The sequence below is a fragment of the Tenrec ecaudatus genome, chromosome 8 (assembly GCF_050624435.1).
Source record: "Tenrec ecaudatus isolate mTenEca1 chromosome 8, mTenEca1.hap1, whole genome shotgun sequence".
Classification (NCBI taxonomy): Eukaryota; Metazoa; Chordata; class Mammalia; order Afrosoricida; family Tenrecidae; genus Tenrec; species Tenrec ecaudatus.
In genome coordinates this window covers 42371300-42391214 of record NC_134537.1, presented here as the reverse complement: position 1 = coordinate 42391214, position 19915 = coordinate 42371300, and the positions used below count along the sequence as shown (strand labels likewise).

General features: G+C 54.7%; 1 protein-coding gene across 1 annotated transcript in view; it reads right to left on the bottom strand.

The window, feature by feature from the left end:
- ITGB5 (integrin subunit beta 5) overlaps positions 1 to 19915 on the bottom strand; it is a 141256-nt gene that overhangs the window by 4411 nt on the left and 116930 nt on the right. Inside the window, exons 11-12 of the mRNA XM_075556310.1 lie at positions 10257 to 10479; positions 4240 to 4343 (exon numbers count right to left, since the gene is read on the bottom strand). Of these exons, the coding sequence (XP_075412425.1) occupies positions 4240 to 4343; positions 10257 to 10479 (327 nt within the window). The remainder of the gene's footprint in view (positions 1 to 4239; positions 4344 to 10256; positions 10480 to 19915) is intronic.

Here is a 19915-nt window from a genome sequence, read left to right as displayed (position 1 = left end):
TGTGAGTGTGTGAGAGTATATGTGTGTGTATGTGAGAGAGAGTGAGTGTGTGTGTATGTGTGTGTGTGTGTGTGTGAGAGAGAGAGAGGAGTAGAAAGAAGAAACGGTGAGATGGACCACGAATGTTCTACCCCCCCCCCCCCCCCCGAGAGCTGGGCCACGTGACTGGAGCTGTGGGCCACAGGGAGGCAGCTTGTCTCCCCTCCCGACCCAGGACTGCAGGCAAAGCTCGCTACGAGTCCGGCCCGAGTGGCAGGAGAGCGGCAGGGGCAGAAGAGGCGGGTGGAGAGACTGTCCTCGGGTGCACTCCCCAGGGTCCCCCACAGCCCTGAGCGAGGAGGAGGTGCCCGCTAAAGCATCACGTGCTTTGTGTTACCAAAGGCCTGCGGTCTGCGAGAAACAGATGTGGCAGTGGTCTTCTGCCCCAGAGTCGCTGTGAGTCAGATTTTCTTTCCTTTGGGTGGGAACCTCATGAATGTGTGCCGGCTGACTACATGACTCAACGTACTCAAAAGCCATGATTTGTGGGGACGAAACCAGATGCGCAGGAGCACATACGTAGGCAGCAAGGCAAGTCAGGGCCCAGACAGACACGCAGCTGGGATTGCTGCTGTGCAGAAGGGAGGTCCGGGCGAGCAAGAGACGTCCGGGAGGCAGATTCGCTTCTGAGGACCATGGTCAGTTCCCCTCCCAGCAGTCTAACCACTTCAGAGTGCACACGTCAGAGGTTTCTCTCTGACACACAGCGTCGCGGACATCCCATCACTGCCCAGCGGAACGCCTTCCATGCTGGCCATCTTGAAAAGCTTGTGAGTGGCCCTCTCACCTACCACTGTAGCTCTCTTCTGGCCCGGGGCACAGCAGAGTGAAGACAATTAGAGATACGAGTGAATAATTAATCCAATGGATTAATAAACCTTGCCAATCCCAGCTTCCACCACCCCGAGACCAAAAGAACTGGAGGTGCCCAGCGACCACTACCAACTGCTGTGAAAGGGATCACGTTAGAAGGTCTGGGACAGGGCGGGAGAAAGATGGGGAACTGAAACCCAATTCATTTAAAACAAACAGGCTTTCTGATGGGATAGAGACCCACTGAACCTTGGAGACTAGGCCCTCAGTCACCTTTCAGCCTGGGAAAGGAACTCACCCACGGGGGCTCAATCCTCAGCTCACTGATGAACAAAGCTAAAGGTGAGTCATTCCACTGGGGAGGCAGGCACATCTTGGAACAATCAAGCCATTGATGTTTTAACAAGGCAGCACTTGCCCGAGGTCAAAAGGTCAGCAGGCAGATGGTTAAGAAAAGAGGAGAGAGAGAGAGAGAGAGAGAGAGAGAGAGAGAGAGAGAGAGAGAGAGAGAGAGAGAGAGAGAGGTAACACTGGGGAAGAGTGAGTGTGGGAAGCAGAACTGGGGAGAGAGTGTATGAGAATCTGGGAGGTTAAGGCTCCCGTGGAGGGAACCTTCACGATCCTGGTTGGAGATGCGTCCCACTCACATTCTCCTAAGGAACAGTCCTTCCCCACGATGGCCCCCCTTAATAATGCGGTGCTCTCTGCAAACGCATGGTTGCCGACTATACACTTGGAGGTCAACTGCTTGAGGGTTACCTGCCTGGAGGGGTCAGGCATCTCAGGCAATCGGACCCTGTTGTCTGGCCCACCCTAGGGCAGGCCCTCTCCCTTCTGATAGGGATCATAGATTATTCCCCGAAGGAGAGCCCAAAGACACCTAAGGTCAAGCCAACTCAGGGACCACAGAGGTTAGGCTGCCATCTTGACCCTAGAGCCCGTCTGTCTGGTTCCGTGTCTGCCATCCTGTCACAGGTGGGCCCTTAGTGCAACCCCTTCCTGCTACATATGTGGTCACCTGTAACTAGGTGGGCTTGCATGCCCGTAGAGTGTAAATAAGCCTTGCTTGAAAATCTGTTCTCTCTCTGCATGGACGTGGCTCCTAAAGTCATGGGGGTCCTGGAGGTGAGTACTTACACACCTTAGCTTGTCTGATATCTCTTTAATTTTACCCCTCAGTTACACAGCCACCCCTTGGACCCATTCAAATGTGGGGCTGGTCCCCCCAAGTGAGATAAATGGCGCTACATTGTGTGGGCTAAAATCCATGACAGGAAACAAAGTATGAACGGATCGCTGAATGGAAAACCGATTCGTTCTGTAACCTTCACTCAATTCACAATAAAAAGTTGAAAGCAACCCCATACCTGGTTTACCACCAAACTCGAACCCCTGCACTCCCCCCATCTCTTGGTGCCACCAACCTAGCTTCCTGCCTCTGGGGCTGGGCGGTTCTGGACATTTCAGATAACTAGGTATACAATAAGTGACCTTTTGTGTCGATTCTTTCCTTCACATGTTTCCAAGGTTCATCCATGTTCTAGCATGCGTCAGTACTTGATTTCTTTTTTCCCCAAAAAACAATTAAAATGTATTTTAACCAAATCCTTTTTACACGATAACACTTCTTACATCTTTTTAACTCACACTCTTTTGGGAATAAAATCAGTCTACTTTCTGGACCTTGCTTGCTTCCTCAGAGGGCATCGGAGGGTGTGCAGTGATTTCAGTCTTGCTTAGTATTTCCCATCCTCTTCCACCCTGTCACCAAGCCCTGGGCTCCCAGTTGTTACAACATCGGCTTGCTAGCTGCAAAGTCAACTGTTCAAACCCACCAGCAGCTCCGACGGAAAAGGACAGGAGTTTCTACTCCTGTAAAGACACACAGTCTCAGAAACTGGCAGAGCCCGTTCCACCCGGTCTTGATGTCTTTTTATGACCGAATCGTATGCTATGGCATGGAGATGTTTTGTCTAGGCAGCCATCAGTCTGTGAGCATTTGGGTTGCTTCCTCCTTTTGGCTGTTCAGAACAATGCTGCGACATGCATCCGCGGACACGTCCGCTGGGTGTGCAGTCGTCAGGTGGGTGACTCCAACACACCAGCTTCTCTGTAGGAGAGAAGACCTAGCCACCTGTTCTCCTAAAGATCACAGCCGAGGGGACGCTGTGGGACAGTCCTCCTTGTCGATACAAGGCCACTATGAGTTGGACTCAACAGCAACAACAATCACCTGACAACCTAAGGCACCCTGTGGGTGGAAGCGCCAAACTGTTCTCCGCAGTGATCGAACCATTTTACAAGCCCTCTAGCCATATATGAGCGTCCCGGCATGTGGTCACTTTGACTTGATAAAACCAGTGTTCCAGGTAAGCCCCAAGCACACGCATGTAGGGCGAACACCTATGGTCTGCTTCTCTGCATCTCGGAAACTCCTCAGCCTTGACAGCAAGGATGGACCGGAAAAGAAATGGATTCAACTCAGAGATGGTGGGGGGGGGGGGCCGGGGGGAGTAAATTCTTGGAGCCTGTGTCTGATCTTGAGAATGAGATGAACCCAAGCCGTTAATGCGGGGTAAGACCAGGGAACAGGGGGGGAGAGGGGTTAATGCAGGGTAAGACCAGGGAACAAGGGGGGGTGGGGGTGGGGGCAAAAGCAGATGTCCTGCAGGTGGGGGAGGAGCCAGGGTGGCACTCAGTCCCAGGTCCAGCGTGGATACCACTGCGAAGCCTGCCTCCCCGCTAACTGCAGCCCTACATGAACCATCCTGGGCAGTGGTCCAAAGTGGAAGAGGCTGGCTGGCTATCCACCTAGTCTTCCTCCTGCACTGGAGCACATTTCCCAGCCACCCTTGCAGCTACATGTGGGCACACAACTCAGGTCTAGCCATGACATGTGTGTAGGGCAACATGCCTCCACTCTAGGTCTGACCCATGCGAGCAAACAATATCTCCCCGGGTTCTTTCCTCTCATATCCCTCCCCCCCACACACACTGGCTGGCGGGATAGAGAGGGTTCTCCGGATCTCGCAGAGGGTGCCTGCCTTCCGGAATGACCACACGGAGGGTCATGCCGACCAGGGACATTCCACTGGACTTGCCAATCAACTTACGTTGAGTTTGCATAGCAGAGGATATGACGTACTCCAGCAGATATTACAGGCAAAGTGACGGTGCTCGGAAGGGACTGGGCACCAGAACTGGGGGGGCACAAGGCGGAAACTGGGGTCCAGCTGTGATGCTCACGAAATCCAGGCTGTCCTAACTCCAGAGTCAAACTACCCCCTCTCTACCCAATGGCCCCCTGGAGAGAGAAAATCTCTAGGCGCCTGACAAGGTTCTAAAGAGGGCAGAAGCCTAGGGCCCGTCCCTCGTGTACACACTCACCAATGGTGTCCACCCACGCGACCACCTCGTCTCTGCAATGGTTGTGACACGTCTGGTTACCGGCTGGTTTCCCCGAGTGGTGCAGTAAGCACTCGACACAGTCTCTTTGGGAAAGAAGAAACACGTGGATGTTAGACGGCGTAGCACACACAGCTCCACACACCCCACTGTGCTCCAAACGATATCCACCCCACAACGACTCTTCAGCTTCGGTTACAGTGTTTGGCCACCCCAGGGAAGCTTTCTGTTAGGCAGGGGAGCTGGGGGGTGCTGGGGTGGGGTGGGGGACGGCCATATGTGAATTGAGAGGCATGTCTGGTCTATTTGCCAAAGCTCACGTTGCAGACCTTCCAAATTCTGATACCGGGAGCCAACTCCAACTGCCCTCTGGTGTACCCAAGGCCAGAGACACTCGTTCTCAGAAAGTAAGTTTCTGGGTGACAAACTGGATTCTAGGCTCAGATAAGCCTCTTCCAAGCTTCACACCACTCTCTGAACATGAAAAGCGGACAGGCGATTTCAACATGGAGACAAATGCAGCAGAGCCAAATCTCACACCATACATCAAAACAAATGCACGATGAACCAATGGTCTAACTGTTAAGACAAAGACTAAAATTCCTGAAAGAAAACACAGGGGCAAAACTACGGGGCCTAGTTTCCTTAAACACTGCCAAGGAGTTTTTCCTTCCCACTACCATGGAGGTGACAGTGACCCTACTGGACAGGGCAGAACCTCCCCATGGATTCTACACTCCTCACGGGCGTAGAAAGTTGTCCTTTCTCCTGCAGAGTGGCTGGTGGCTTTGAACTTGTAGTTGGCAGCCCGACTTGTAACCACTCTGCTCCCAGGGCAGGGCCTCTGTCTTTAATAGTAGGGTAGCAAATGGAACCCAAAATGCACAACAACAGAAGACAAAATAAGATCACGGGGACCTCATGAAACTTACACAAATGCATTGAGCAGAGAGAGGCAATGTGCGCTGGAGCACTGCTCAGCCCAAACGCCCGTCCTCAGCAATGAGTGGGCAAAGTGCTGCTGCTCCGCCCGTAGGAGAAACGCAGCCCGGCACACGCTACACCACGATGCAGCGTGGCAAGAGGCTGCTGACGTAAACAAGTCAATCACAAAAGGATCAATTTGTACTTAGCCTTTATTTATATAAAAAGAGAAGAACAGGCTAGCATCTGGAGCCCAATATGTACTAGTGGTTACCAGGGGCAGAACCACCCAAGCCAAGCTCGCCGCCATCGAGTCAATTCTGGCTCACAGCGACCCTGTCAGTGCAGAACTGCCCGGTGAGTTTCCGGGCAGTCACAGCACGGGAGTCAAAGACCTCGTCTTTCTCACCCCGGGGTGGAAGGGAGGTGGGAATAGCGGGGGCTATGCAACCAAACAGTGACTTCCCAGCAATCGAACTCACACTGAGTTTCAGTTTATGATGACCATACATAATATTGATTAATATTGCTTAAGGGGAGAGGTACAGCTGAGCACTGTACATCTATACAAACTTGAATTGACAAAAGTTGGGTGATAGATAGATTTACACCAACGACAGGCTGCTCGTCCACAAGCCAAACCCCAGCGTGGCTGTTTATCGTGATGGCTTCATGGGACATCTCAGTTAACTGTCTTCCTGTGTCTAGTGCTTGTCTTACTTGCCCAGTGCTGCTAGTAACAGCAAGAGTCAATTTTGTCTTCCTCACAGTTTAGGTCAGAAGTGTGGGTTCAGGGTGCTAGCTATGGAGAAAGCTCTCTGTGGGCGCTGCAGGAAGGGCATGGCCTTGGTTTGGCAGTTCTCTTTCCATCGCTCTGCTTCTTTTGCATTTCAGAAGAGATTGACACAAGACACACCCTACACTAATCCTGGCACTTGTAGAATTTGACTATTATAATTAATATCACTGAATTATACATCAGAAGAAAAGGACAGGTGACAAATCAAACATCATACGTAACTTTACAGGAAAATTAAGTACCTAGCTGTCGATACTAACTCAGTACAATCAACCTGAGTTAGTTATTTGGGTTCCAAGATTTAGGGGTAATGGTTTCATGGGCCTGTCCAGTCAATTGGCCTAATATTAGGAGTTTCTGATATAGCTCCTAATCCAGTGTCTAGTGTGTGGGGTATTAAGAGCTTGCCAACAGCCACCCAAGACAGAACAATTGGTCTCTATGTGGGTAAGAGCAGGAGAAAGAGGCCCAGGAATTAGAGAGGGAGCCAGCCTGTAGTTATGGTTACCTTCCTGATCCTCCCTTGCCAGGAGACCAGAGGAAATTGGATGGCACCTGGCTACCATTGCTAAGTGTCCTGACCAGGGACCTGCGTGGATGGCTCTTGATCAAAAGGAGGAAAACTGTGGAATGGAACTTCACATTCTTTTTATTTAAAAAAATTTAAAAAGAAAAAAAATTTAACTTCAAATTCTTAATGGAAACTAGGTTTACGAGATTGGAAGATTCCCTGAATCTAGTACCTAGAGACCATTTAAAAATTTGAACCAACTCTCCTATTGTGGTAGTTACATAAGCTGGTGTCAATTCGAGGATCAAGAGTGTAGGGGTGGGTCTGTCAATCAGAACACAGAAAATGAGGTCTCTGTGTGAGCACGGCCTTCTCCTGAGGATTCTGAGAACTCCTGTATTCCTCCTTGGAGGCGGGAGACACCCTCTCTGGGCTCACTCCCTGTGAGACATCCCTGAGGAGAAGCCACATGGACTTACATGGATACAATTCTGGGAGCTAGAGAAGCCACATAGAGATGCCTGCCAGCGCTGAGATGCTAACAAGGCCACTGGATCCATAAGACTTCCCACCCACTGGCCTGTGTTCTTCCTGCATTTGGCTTCATTGCATGTGTTTCCTGAGTCTGAAGAGGACTTTATAGACTGGTATCACACATATGGGCTAATATTGGACTTAAGGACTTGATCTTGACTGGGCTGGGTTGTTTTCTCAATGTTCACTTGCTCATGTAGTTGAAGGTCTTTCTTATACACATGAGTGTCTATGAATTTATTTCTCTGGTCTACCCAGACTAACACACCTATGAAGTCATCTTTACACGAAACAACACGAGCTCAATGGCTGCTTTCTCTGAGCCTTTTACTGGAATTACCTATATAGGACCAAAATCACAACAGTCGTTCTAAGGCACGGATGAGAACGTCGCGGGCAGAGAGTCGGAGTGGACAGCAGTGAAGCATTGTGGGTAGACTGTGGGCTGGTGACAGGAGATGTATGGAACCAACGTACACATACAAGTGGTTGAATGGTTACATGTTCTTGCCCCAAATTAAAAGCAAGGGATAGGCAAGCGGGTGGGCAGATCACAAAGGGGAAGCGGAGGAGTATTTGCAAGGAGAGTTGTAAACGTTTAAGAATTCCGAGATTCCAAAATTGGCCACAAAGCCTCAATCTCCTAGGGCTGACTGCACGGAAACATTTCAGAGTTAGAAACTGAAGTTGGTACTGTTTGGATCCCCCCATGACTGACGAGCCGGGGCCGCAGAGGGCAGGCTAGAGAGCCTTGGTGGGGGCCCCGGGAAGGGAGGCTCCAGGTCTGGTCATTCAAGCTGGCCGGCCTCTCCTCCAGCCTTCTGGATTCACATGTGGCAAAGAAAGGCTCTGCTTCGGGCCAGGGCCCAGCGGTACTCAGCAGGCCTCCAACTGCCCGCCCTGCCTTTTGTCGTTAATCTACAGCTCAGGGCCACTTCCGGAAACGCTCCCTAATGATCCATCGGAGCCGACCGGTCTAACTTCTATGTCCCAAGGATTATACTCCATTGCAGCCATGCGCTAACACAAGTCTGGCCTTTAAAATAGCACGCTGCTGAGAGGCTGTTTGAACAGTATGTTAATCGAAACCAGCCGAGGCCAAGTGTGGCTCTCACACGGAAGCGTTTAGGTCAGTCTAGTCAGAAAGTGGCAAGCGGCTGCTGGGAGAGCCCAGGTGAAACAAAGGGACTTAGGAGTTCAAGGACACGTAAATCCCAACAAAGTGGCAAGTCAAAGCCAGCCCTAAAAAAGTCACTATCAGGACTTTGTTTTTTTTAAAAAAAGAAAGCTACAACTAAGCTGTGAAGGAGACAGAGGGTCAGTGTGGGGAGGAGAGGGGAAGGGAGGGACGGGGAGGGGAGGGGAGAGGGAGCGCCCTTTCTGGTGTCTCTTGGTTCCTTTGGGATTGATCAACGGCTAGTCCAGTCAACTGCTACATCTGTCTCCCTGAAGGGAGTGCTCAAAACTTTGAAGGCTCCGTGGTTGCCCCTGGAGTCTCTAACCTGACCTGGACAAATCCGGCTGCCCCCCAGGAGGGGAAGGAGAGGGATTTGTCTTCTTTTATGTATTCCCTGGGTGCCTGCCCTGCTTGCCCTCCCGCCTCATTCACCCAGTGTGCCCGTGGACCAGGAGCTGAGGGGTGGTTATCTGGGAGGGGCGCCTGTCGGGGCCAAGTGGAGCGATGATGTCAATGCTCAGAAATGAGTCCTGCCGCTGGCGCCTGGCTCCCTCCTCAGGCTGCTTCGGACGCAGTGCTCTTGGGCTGATGGTGGCTGCCATCGAACCCACCCTGGTGCGAGCTCACGTGCAAGGAACAAATAGCTGCCCACCCATGCGGGGGGCAGCCCGCTGGGTTCCCACTGGCTGGTTTTTAAAAGGAGGTCACCAGACCTTTCTTCCTAGTCTCTGGCTGCACCCCCGGAGCCTGCTCTTCAGCATAGCCACATGAGAGATGCCCCTGGCAGAGGGGTGCAGGCTGCTCAAGATGTTCCTGGGCCAGAAGGGGAACCCAGGGCCCCTGCCTGGAAGGAGAGAATTCTACCACGTTGCCTGTCTCTGCACCTCAGCAGGCACCAAACAATGAACCAAACCAAACCAAGCCAAACCCAGTTCTGTCTGTTTTGCCTCACACTTTGCAGCCCGGACCACTAGAGGCAAGTGTGTGCTTACCCCGGGGCTGGCTTTCACTGCTCCCAGAGCAGCTGTGAGCACGGTGCCAGGTGCCCGGCAGCCACGCGGCTCAGGGACATGAACTCCTTTCTCTCTCGGCGGCGTGAACCAGACGCTCTGGCGAGGGAGCTCCGCCAAAACAAAATCATGCAGTTGCCTGCCCCGGCCAGAGAAATGCCGCTGTGCTATTATTGTTTCTCATGATCTGCGCCCTACCCCCGGCTTCTGGGCACCAATCATGATGACACAGCTGTTTGGGCCGCACATTTCCACAGCAAACGTCACCCTTGCTCCCCAGAAGGCCTTGGCTCCCAGAGCCCGAGTTCCCTCCTCTCACACTCCTACGGGGTGTGAAGGGCAGAGCCATGGGGCTGGGGGTACAGCCCACCCAGCGCCCCGCAGCAGCACAGAGCCACCGCACCATTATCTGTACAAATGGAGCAGAAAATCCAAATGTCCGTGCAGTTTGTCTCTGGCACGCCTTATTTGGTCGGCTGTCTTTTCCCATCCAATGTACCTTCTCGTCGTGTTTTGCTGAAGAGCAGCCTTTCCGGGGTGAGTGCCCTGTGAAATACGCTGTTTGGGAGAGAGTCACGGGGAGGGTCACACCAGCGCACTCAAGGCTCGGAGGAGAGGCTGTTTTCGGTGTTCACCAGTTTCATTTCGTTGAACTCACTCATTCGTGCCGTCATTTCTAAATTTGTTTAGGGTTAGAATCACGGTGGAGGCGTTTTGTTTTATTTTTATTTTCCTACAAAATCCCCCTGGAACCAGTGTTTCTCAGATGCTATTCTGGGAAACGCCAGCTGCGTTAACATTTGTACGAGTTTTGCTCCCCAGCAAGGCAAGGGTGGTGGGGGTGGGGGAAGCCTAGGCTGTGGGGAAATGGGGACGTTGTGGGCCACTGGCGGGGAGACAAGGGCCGAGCGAGACTTGTGATCGATCGGGGCGACAAGCTGGAGTGCCCCAGGATGCGTGTGTGTATGCGTGTGTGTGCGTGAGTGTGTGCACGCGTGAGTGTGTAAGTGTGTGTGTTTGTGTGTGTGTGCCCCCGTCCAGTACCTCTTGGTGCTGCAAGCATCAGGGCAGGTGGGGCACTTCTCACACGTCTCCCCAAAGGCTCCTGGCTCCGTGCACTGGCACTGTCCACAGATGCAGCGTCCGCGGTCACTGCAGGTCTGGCCGTCCTTGGCCTGGCAGGTGCTGATGTCCGTCGAGCAGTTGCAGTTGTCCCCGACGTAGCCTGCGTGGCACTTACACTCTCCACAGTGGCACTCGCCGTGGCCTGAAAGAACACGTGGAGCGTCAGGGTCGTGGCCAGCCTCCTCGATGCAGCAGCGAGCTTGCGGCGGAGACGGGGGACCCTACAGCAGCAGAGGGTTGACAGCAGGGGGTGCTGCTGCAGGTGTGTGGCCTGGCTGAACCCAAGTTGGTCTGGAACTTGGCCAGGTCAACACCTCAGGACCAGGGCTCGGAGGGTTTTCCGCCACCTGCCTCAGTGGTTGCGCTTGGCTGGATAGTGACCCCCAACGATGCCCGAGTCCTAATCCCTGGACCACGGGAATGGTCCCTTACACGGCAAGGGGGACTTTGCAGATGCAATAAAACTGAAGGACTATTCTGCTGTAAAGACAGGATCTCTTCTAAGAGGGGAGATTTGACTACAGAAGGAGGCGGCATGGGAACCAATTGCAGCGAGTGATGCATAACCCCCTCCCTGCCACCCAGGGGGATGGACAGAAATGTGGGTGAAGGGAGACAGTGGTCCATGTAAGACAGGGAAATAATAATAATTTATCATTTACCAAGGGTCATGAAGGTTGGGGGAGGGGGGCGAGGAGCTGATACCAAGGGCTCGAATAGAAAGTAAATGTTTAGAAAATGATGATGACAACCTTTTTATGAATGTGCTTGATACAACTGATGGATGGATTGTTATAAAAGCTGTAAGAGCTCCCAATAAAATGATTTTTTTTTCCCTTAAAAAGGAGGAGGCAGTGTGATGGCAGGAACAAGATGCCGTCTGGCCGGCTGTGAAATGGAGCAGGGCCAGCTACCAGCCAGGGAATGGAGCTCTGGGTGGGCTGGTTGGGCCCGATGGTCAGAGAGAAGACTTGCACCCAGAGGGAGGAGGCAGTGTGACAATAGCAGTTGACACCCAGGTGCCGGCTGGCCCTGAGCTGAAGCAAATCAGGGCATCTCTGTGGTCAGAACACGGCTGAGCTCCACCAACTAGCTGATGCCAAGGGCTCAAGTAGAGATAAAATGCTTTGAGAATGATGATGGCAACAAATGTACAAATGTGCTCCACATAATGGATGGATGGATAGATTATGATAAGAGCTGGAGGAGCCCCCAATAAAATGATAAAACAAATAACCGAGCTCCAGGAAGGTTTATTTTCATGCTGATGTCAATCACCAGGCCTTTCTTCAGGTGCCCCCTGGGCAGACTCACATCGCCCACCTTTCAATTAACAGCCGAGTGTGTTAGCTGTATATACTACCCAGGGACGTGTAGGCAAGGGGATTTCAAAAAGCTTATGGAAAAGGAAATTTTAAAACAATGAAATTATCCCTTTTAAAGATTCCCCCCCCCCCCAACACATGTGTGCCAGACCCTATTCTGAGCATTTTACGGGTCACATACCAAATTCATGTTCACAATAATCCTACGAGACAGGCCTAAGGCACACTAGACCCAAGCCGTGGTCTTTTCAATCCCCTCCCATGCAGGCAAAGGCCAGACACTGAATGTGGACGGATGACGAAGGACTGCGGGACTGGGATTAGGGGCCTGGTGAAGAATATAGACCATCCCAAGGGCTGCCAGAGAACAAACAAGTCTGCTTGGAAGAAATACAGTCAGGAGGCTTGTTTGAAGTGAGGGTGGTGCCACTGTGCCTCCCGTACTTTGGACAGGTAACTGGGTGGGCCACTTCCCAGACGGAGGCGCCACCTTGGTGGCGGGTTAGTGGGAGCAGGGCCACGTGAGACTGTGTTGTTGCACACAGTCGTGATGAGTTGGAACAGACTGGAAGGCACCAGACAACAAATGAGTGCACTACAGGTCAGCAAAATGGTTAATAAAACAAATCAGATGAGGTGGGGGTCGTATGGTCATCCTCCTCGTTTTACGAGAGCGGACACTGGGTCAGAGATGGGGGGCGGGGCTGCAGCTAGTTGAAGCTCAGACAACTGGCATCAGAGTCCAGGGTTCTCAGTGTGGGAGCCAGGGTCCCTTCTGCGGACGAGGGCCAAGCATGGAATGGCCAAGATGAGAGCCCCGGGAGGACGGCCCTGCTCCTCCAGGCGGGAGGGAGCCTCGCCACAGGCTGCCATCGGGAGGGGCTGGGCACCACCTCGAGCTTCTGCAGACATGTGCGCTGCGCAGTGCAAAGTAGGGCCAGCCCCCAAGTCCGACAGCGAGCGGGCACTCGATGCCCAGGCTCACAGGGGTGGAGGGCAGTGCTCCAGGTACCTGCGCTGTTTCCCAAAGACTCGCCCCCGTGCTGTGTTTGCAGCCAACTTCCCTTCCTGATGCCAGCCTGCCAAGACCCATAGGAGTCCAACCATGCGTCTGTGTTTACAAACAGTGGGGGACCAGAGAGAGAAGGGATGATGTGTGTGTGTGTGTGTATGTATGTGAGTGTGTGTATGCACATGAAGGGGGAGGGGTCCCTTTCATTTTACTTCCACATCTAAGTCAATTACCCCAGTATCTTCTCTGTGACCACCAAAGGTGCGACCCACAATATAGGTCAGAACCCCCACTCCGGGAGCTTTCCCTTACTTCTCGACCCCCTTTCCCCTCCCCGGGCCTGCCTGGCTCTGTCCAGCCTGGATCTGTGGGTGGCAGCGAGACCATCTGGAGGGCCCAGCCTGCCAGCCCAGTGTGTGGACAGGCTCTGGGGTGAGGCAGCCCAGCAGCCTGTCCTCCCTCGTGTTCCCCAGGCAGCAGCGGGGGCATATGCCCTATGCCCAGTGGAGGAAAGCCAGACCCAGACCAGGAGGAGGCTGCGGAATGCGGCCTTGGTTACTTAGAAGCTGGGGTGCTGGATGAGTCACAGGTGAGAGCAGGACCCCTGAAGCTCACAGGTTACACCTCTGTGGGGCTGGGGGACCGGAAAGCACTCATCCTGGCAGGTGGCCCTGTCCCTGCCTCCCTCAGTACACACAGCAAGCTCTGACCCTCCCCCGCTTCCCAAATGGAAGAGAACCAATCCCGAAGCGCCCTCATAACTGGACCTCAGGGACTTCATGGGTCAAGAGTGTTTTCCATGAAAATGATTCACTACAGGGGGCAAGGGGAGTAGGGTCACTCTCCCCCCACGCCCATAACATATTAGGAACATTTGCAAACCGCAGCACAGATGAAAGAATCCTATCACGAGCCACCTTCAGCCCGCCCGCCACCGGGACTGCACCACGAGCACTGCACAGGCTGTTCCTTGGTCGTGTCCCACACCCCACTTCCAGCCAGCCATCAACGCAGCCGTTTGGAAGTGCCTTTCCACGTGAGCTGCAGGGATCGGCGCGTTTCTGGGGGATGGCCTTCTTCACAGGGTTCTGGCCCTCTCCAGTGGCCTGTGAACCACATCTCCCATGAAGCAGAGCGACCCAAAGTGAAAGGGCACAGGGAAGTCTGCACTGACAAGCCCTGAGCACGAGTTCGGGCCTGACTGGAGGGGCCGCCTTTTCTAAGACGCGAGCGCCGTGTCCGTTCTAACTGTATCTGGCAGCGACACACAACTCTCCGACAGTCTCGTCTACAGGGCCCAAGGGTTGAAAAGGACACGGCATGTTATTGTTGGCAGGCCGGGTTTCGGGAGAACTGTGTGCAGGTGTTGGACGTACACTGGTCTCGTTGGTGGCTGGGCATCGATGTGGCAGTTCTGCTCACTGGAGAGGGGTAGGGGCTACTCCTCTTGAGTTTCCAGCCTGGCAGGGGTCAGCCAGCAAACCCGGGGCCTTCCGGTCAGTCTGACCTCTTGTAGGCTAATTTCTCCACTGCCCAGCCCAAGGCCAGTGCAGCTCAACGATCCCAGAGAGAGGGGAGGAAGAGGCAGAGAGCAACACAGAGGAGAAGCTGGTGGTTCATCCAAGTCCGCTATGGCTCCTGGGAGAGGGACAGGACCCTCTGCCTGAGACACAGGCCATTCCTGGAAGTCTCCCTCAACACTTGAGCACCCAGGGAAATGACAAGACAGGGAGTGCACAAGGTCACTGGCATGCCATCGTCACAAAGGCAAGGTTCCACTTCCTACTTTGGAGCGCGTAGGAAGTGGAGTCTTAAAAGCTTCCCAGCGGACATCCTCAGATGCAACGACCGGTTTCGCCCTGTGCAGAGCTAGGACGAGTGAAGAAAATGCACAACACGAGGAGATCACGAGTCCAAAGGCCCAGGGGACCATGGGCACCTGCGTCTCTGTGACCTTGAGACTCGACCCTGGTGACCACTGCTCACCACTCTGGCAGAGGTCACAGAGGATGTCCCAGATAAAGTGGATGAAAAGGCTCACTGGTTGGGTACAGCCTGGAGGAATCCCCGAGCCTCTGACCCCCAGCCACCCTTCAGGCCTGGAACTGAACGCGCCCCATGGCTCATTTTCCGCCCAGCCAGAGAGAGGTCTGGCAGGCGAGCAGGAATATTAGGGAGGTGCACACACTCAGAATAACCAACCGTGTGGGATCCCAGAGGCACCATTTGCCCCAGGACAAAGTTCAGAAGGCAGAGAGGATTAGGGAAAGGGGAGAAATGGACACGGGAAAGCCCAAGGAAGAAGTGGGATGGGCGATGCTACCTTGGGAGGACGGGGGTGGATGCCATGACACCGCGTACATTAGGGGTGTTGAACGGAGAACGGATTGCTCGGTGCCTCTTGACTCAATTCACAATAAGCAGTTAAAGAAGAGAAGGGGGGCATGGTGTGCAGAGAACAAGAGACGAGCTGCTCCGGCCCCCTCAGCGGGGGCAGCCCAGGAGGGGCTGGAGGACATCAGAAAAGCCTCATGCACGTGGCTTTGGGGCTTCAAACATTTGTGACTCAGCAAACCAAAGGAGCAAACACCCTGTGCACGGGCTGTACCCTGGGTGAAGGCGGTGAAGCAACCGGACTCTTTGACCTCGGGGATGCCTGTGACGGCTCCAACTGAGTTTCTGTGGGGGCAGTTCATCACAGAGAGGGTCCCCGCAGCACACGCGACAAACAATCTAATGAAATTCCTCTCTGCAGAGCCTGGGCTTGGCCTCCCAGTCCTCCTCCACACAGGGCCTCAGCTGGTGGGAGGTGGCACGCAGACATGACTAACTCGCCAGCCTGGCTTAAAGTTTCAAAACATCCCCTTTGAAAACAAGTCCCAGAGAAATGGGCAAACAGGATGCGATCTAGTTACACTCTCTGCCAATCCAAACGGCCCAGCGCCTGCAGTTGCCAACCCTCCTGCCGCTTGAAAGCTCGGAGTTCTTCCACATCTGGTGCCAGCCCCTCGCCTCTCCAGATGCCCTGGAGGAGCACGGACCATTGAAGTGGCAGGAGTCATTTGCCGCTGTCCCCAGCATCAGGAACCTATCACTCCATGACAATTGCAGAGAAGCTGGAACCGCGGTCCTGGCTAAGACGGCTGGGGAATCTAACAAAGCTCTCCCAGGCACCTTGGGAAAGCATGTGGCATTTAATGACACCCCTTCAGTTCCGGGCAGCCATACAAATATTTTCACTGCACAGCGACCGGGCACTGAAGGGCATGTGAAAACAGCCAGTAAGCTGTGAAAGGCTGCCCTCGTGCAAGGTATTATGAGTACCACCTTTGTTAGGATGACTGACAGCTAAATGGGCAGGAAGCCGTAAATGTGTCTCTTTACATGGCGTCTCAGCTCGACAGAATTCGGCAGCTTTCCATCCGCAAAACCGTGCCTGCGCGGGCTGCACGCCAACACGCGCCCCTGCCTCTTTTCAGAAAGCGGAGAGCCGGATGGGCAGCGGAAGGGGCGTCCGTGCAGCGGGCTTGGAAGGAACTGCTGGAGAGGAGGGAGGAGACAGTGGCCTGAGGGCCAAGGGGAGAAGGGGGAGAGGAAGCCGTAGCATCAATGGGCCTGAGCGCCAGGAAAGGCAAAGCCAGGGGTGGCCATGGGATCTCACCACTGGCTGGTGATAGGAGGTTGGAGGACCCGTGAGGACAGGAGCCAGGATGTAAAGAGGGGAGAATTGGTGGTCGCCGGTCTAGATGACTCCCCTAAATCACCTGGCAGTGTGAGTACAGGGAAAGAGAGAGGTGGGGAGGAGAGAGGGGTACACCTGCATACTCTTCCGAAGGAAGAGAAAGATTTAGAGGTGAGGGAGTTTGGGGAGGAGGGAATGGAGCACTCAAAGGGACGGCAGCCTCTAAAGAAATTGCAGCCGGGAGCAGAGAAAGAACGAGGTGGGCTGGGGGCTGACGGGCCTGCTGTGGTCAGAGCGAGGGTCAGTGGAGGAGTTCAGGGTCATGTCTGAAGTCAGGGGGTGGAACTGCATGAAGATCTGAAGGGGTGGGCTTGGACTACAGTCAAGTCTTTCCTCTACCCCGCAGCCGTGACAAGTCTTTCCGACGACCCAGTTCCTCGTCGGTGAACAAGGACAACGCTCCGCTGTGGATAGGTTGTTGGAAATCATGGCCCTCTTGCGTGTAACTTCCCAAATGTGGCAACCGGTGCATGAGAGCGCCCAGGACGGCTGTGACTATGGCCGTGGCCGAACAACTGAGGAAGGCGGGGCCCCGTGCACCGGACAGCTGGTCCCTGGGGAGCTGCAAGGGCCGGCACAGCGGTGTCAGCTTGTGAGGCAGGCGCCGGGGTGGGCTTGAGGATCTTCAGTTTCAAGGAGGGGGATGTAGGGGAGCCCGTTGATCGGAGAACTCGGTGGCAGAGGCCAGAGTTGGATGAGCAGGAAAGATTCTGAACGGGGCAGTCGCTGTACCGGTTCAAAGGGAGATTCCAGATGCTGAGGCCAAATTGCTGGAGGCGGCCTCTCGCATCTTTACCAGACGGGGCTGATGTTCGCTTCAGTCAACCGTGGTCTCTTCATTTTTAAACGGGGCCAAGAAGGGTGGCTCCTTCGTGGGCTCATGGCGCAAGTGAAATCGCCGAAACCCACATAGAGCATTTACAGTCGTGTTTGCCGATAGGAAGTGCTCCTCCAGTGTCGCCTGTCTTCACCACAGTGCTTTGTCACTGTGTGGTTCGGACTCACACAGCCCTGTGTGTGACGGCGACACAGCGCCCGGCTCGGTAGGTCGGAGTGCATGTGCCTCTCTGGTTTACCAAGCACGAATGTGCTCTCCCGAGAGCACGCCTGAAGTGTATGAGGCTCAGGCTTGCCTTCCCCGCCTCTAAGGAGAGCTCTGGCGGTCCGTCTTGCAGGGCAGATGTATTTGTCCTTCAGCGTCCTTCACCAATGCCTTCGCTCCAGCGCCATCAGCTCTTCCCCACTCTTCCTCATCCCCCGCCTGACTTTCACATGGAAACACTCACCCTGGCTCAGGTCAAGGGCACCTGATTCTCAAAGATGGGGCTTCCGGCACCACAGCTGCATGCCGGCCACCCCAGGAAAACCAATGGACAGAGCTTGGACCACAGATGCCGTCATTGTCACTGCCGCCGGGCAAGTGACTGGGCGGACTGGGGATCGACCTTCCCAGATCAGGGAGTGCTTTTTTACCAGCTTGGAGCAGAGACTTGCCGAATTACAAGCTATGGTGTACTGCTCCGAGGCTCAGCAGGGTTCAGGAGTTTCAGAGCAGGCAGCGCTTGGTTCTGTGGTGCGAGGCTGGGGCCACGGTGAGGTGGGTGCCGACCCCATGGCAGCGCTCACCAGCACTTGACACGCGAGTCTGCAGGCTCAGGGCTGAGACCCCATGGTCCCCTGCAGAATCCCCTGGGCCTGACGGAGCTGCTCCCAGGCCGGTCGGCACCTCAGAGATGGTCTACGGTCCCCAAAGTGACCGGGATGTCCAGGGCGGGCTGTGTGCAGCCTCCAGCTCCGGGCCCCTGCCCCATGGCCGGGCTGGCTTCCAGGTCTGCAGAGGCCCAGTCATGGGTGAGTTCCAAAGAGCTGGCTGAGGACAGTGGATTCCTGAGTGGAAGGGGCTGGCCGGGGAGGCCAGGGATGGGAAACAGCTCTCTTCTTCTCACCTAGCTGAGGAGCCAGGAGATCCTCTCGGCAGGCCCCAGGGCACAAACCATCCTCTGCAGCTGATCCAAGGCAGTTCCCACCCAGTTCCCCTCTGCGCGGCTCCCAAGCGCTGAGGAATGGGGTGCTCTGAACTCAGGACATCCCTCCTCCCTCTCTGCCCAACCCCACAGCTTCTTGTTCACTCTCTGGACACATTTATATGGCACTTCCTCTTTACATTTCTAGAACGCCCCCCGCATGACCTTTAAAATGATTTGCATCACCACATTCAGGTCCAGTCCTCCCTCCACCTCTAGCCTTCGCTGTCAACTCCCCAAGTCCCCCCTCCCATTTCCGCTCCCGCCCCCCACCCCCTACAAAAAGCCCGTGCCCCAGTTCTTGTCTGTGTGCATTCACTCCGTCCGGGCTTCACAAACGGGTCAGCCCAACCGAAGCCATAAAGAGCAAACACGAAATTTCGTGGTCAGGAGCGCTTCCCCTTACGCACACTATCAATCTCTGTCATGCACAGACACACATCCAGTCTTCCAACTCCGCCTGTCTCAGACACCGTGTTCTGTACCGGGCTGGGCCTCCCCTCTGGGCGCTCTCTGTAGCCTCTCACATAGCTCCTGGGATGGAGGCGGGGTGGGGGGGGCCCTGTCTTTTTCCCTCCCCCCACTTTTTTCCCACAGCCCTCTCCGCCAGCAGTCCCTCCGGCCCACAGTCTCCCCTCCCTCCTCTCTTCCCCGAAGAGGCAGCCATGGAAACAGGAAGTGGTTTTAGGAAGAAGGGAGATTTGCTGAAGGCCTTTGCTCCTTGGAGCAGACTCCTCCACCACCAACAGTCTGATCTTGTGTGTTGGCGACAGCTCTGGGCCAGTCAGTGGCAGCACTAGAGGGGCCTGGTGGACAGACTGTCAGAGGGGGTGACACACAATGACCCGGAGTCTGTCGTTGTGGTGGGTGGCTGATGTCTCAGAGGGAGAGGTCCCCCCCACCGCAGTGGCATCACTAGGAGGGGGTGTCAGCTGCCGCCCAATGGGGTTGCTCCCCACTCCCGTCGCCCTCACCCAGCAGGGTGCTGGTGAGGCTGTGGTGCCAACTACCAGGCAGAAAGGAGGGTCTCTGTGTTGGCTGCTGTGGTGAGAGGGGGAGTGGACCATGTAACGGTGGGGAGGTGGGGTACACCATGAATGATATCTATGATGACGTCACTCGTCCGGGTACCTCCCCAACAGGGACAAAAAAGGGTAGAAGAACAAGTCAGCAGGCTTCTATGCTTCAGGTCACCAGCATCTGTGTGACCCTGGTGCCCTGTGACCCTGCTGGACCGAGCCAGGGGCAGCCAGGTGTAACTGGGCCAGCCCTGCCCTCCTTAGCACCCCAGGGGCAGGGTGCTTGGGGCCTTCTTTGAGCCTGCGGGATGCCTGGCCGAAGAGAGCTGGCCTGGGCCACACACCCTTGAAGCTAGCTCGCGGAGACTCCTTTCTGGAGACCGGAGCCAGTCATGAGCTGACCTCACTGCAGCCGGATACACAGCGTCCGAGGGCTACTACCACTTCAGTTGGGGT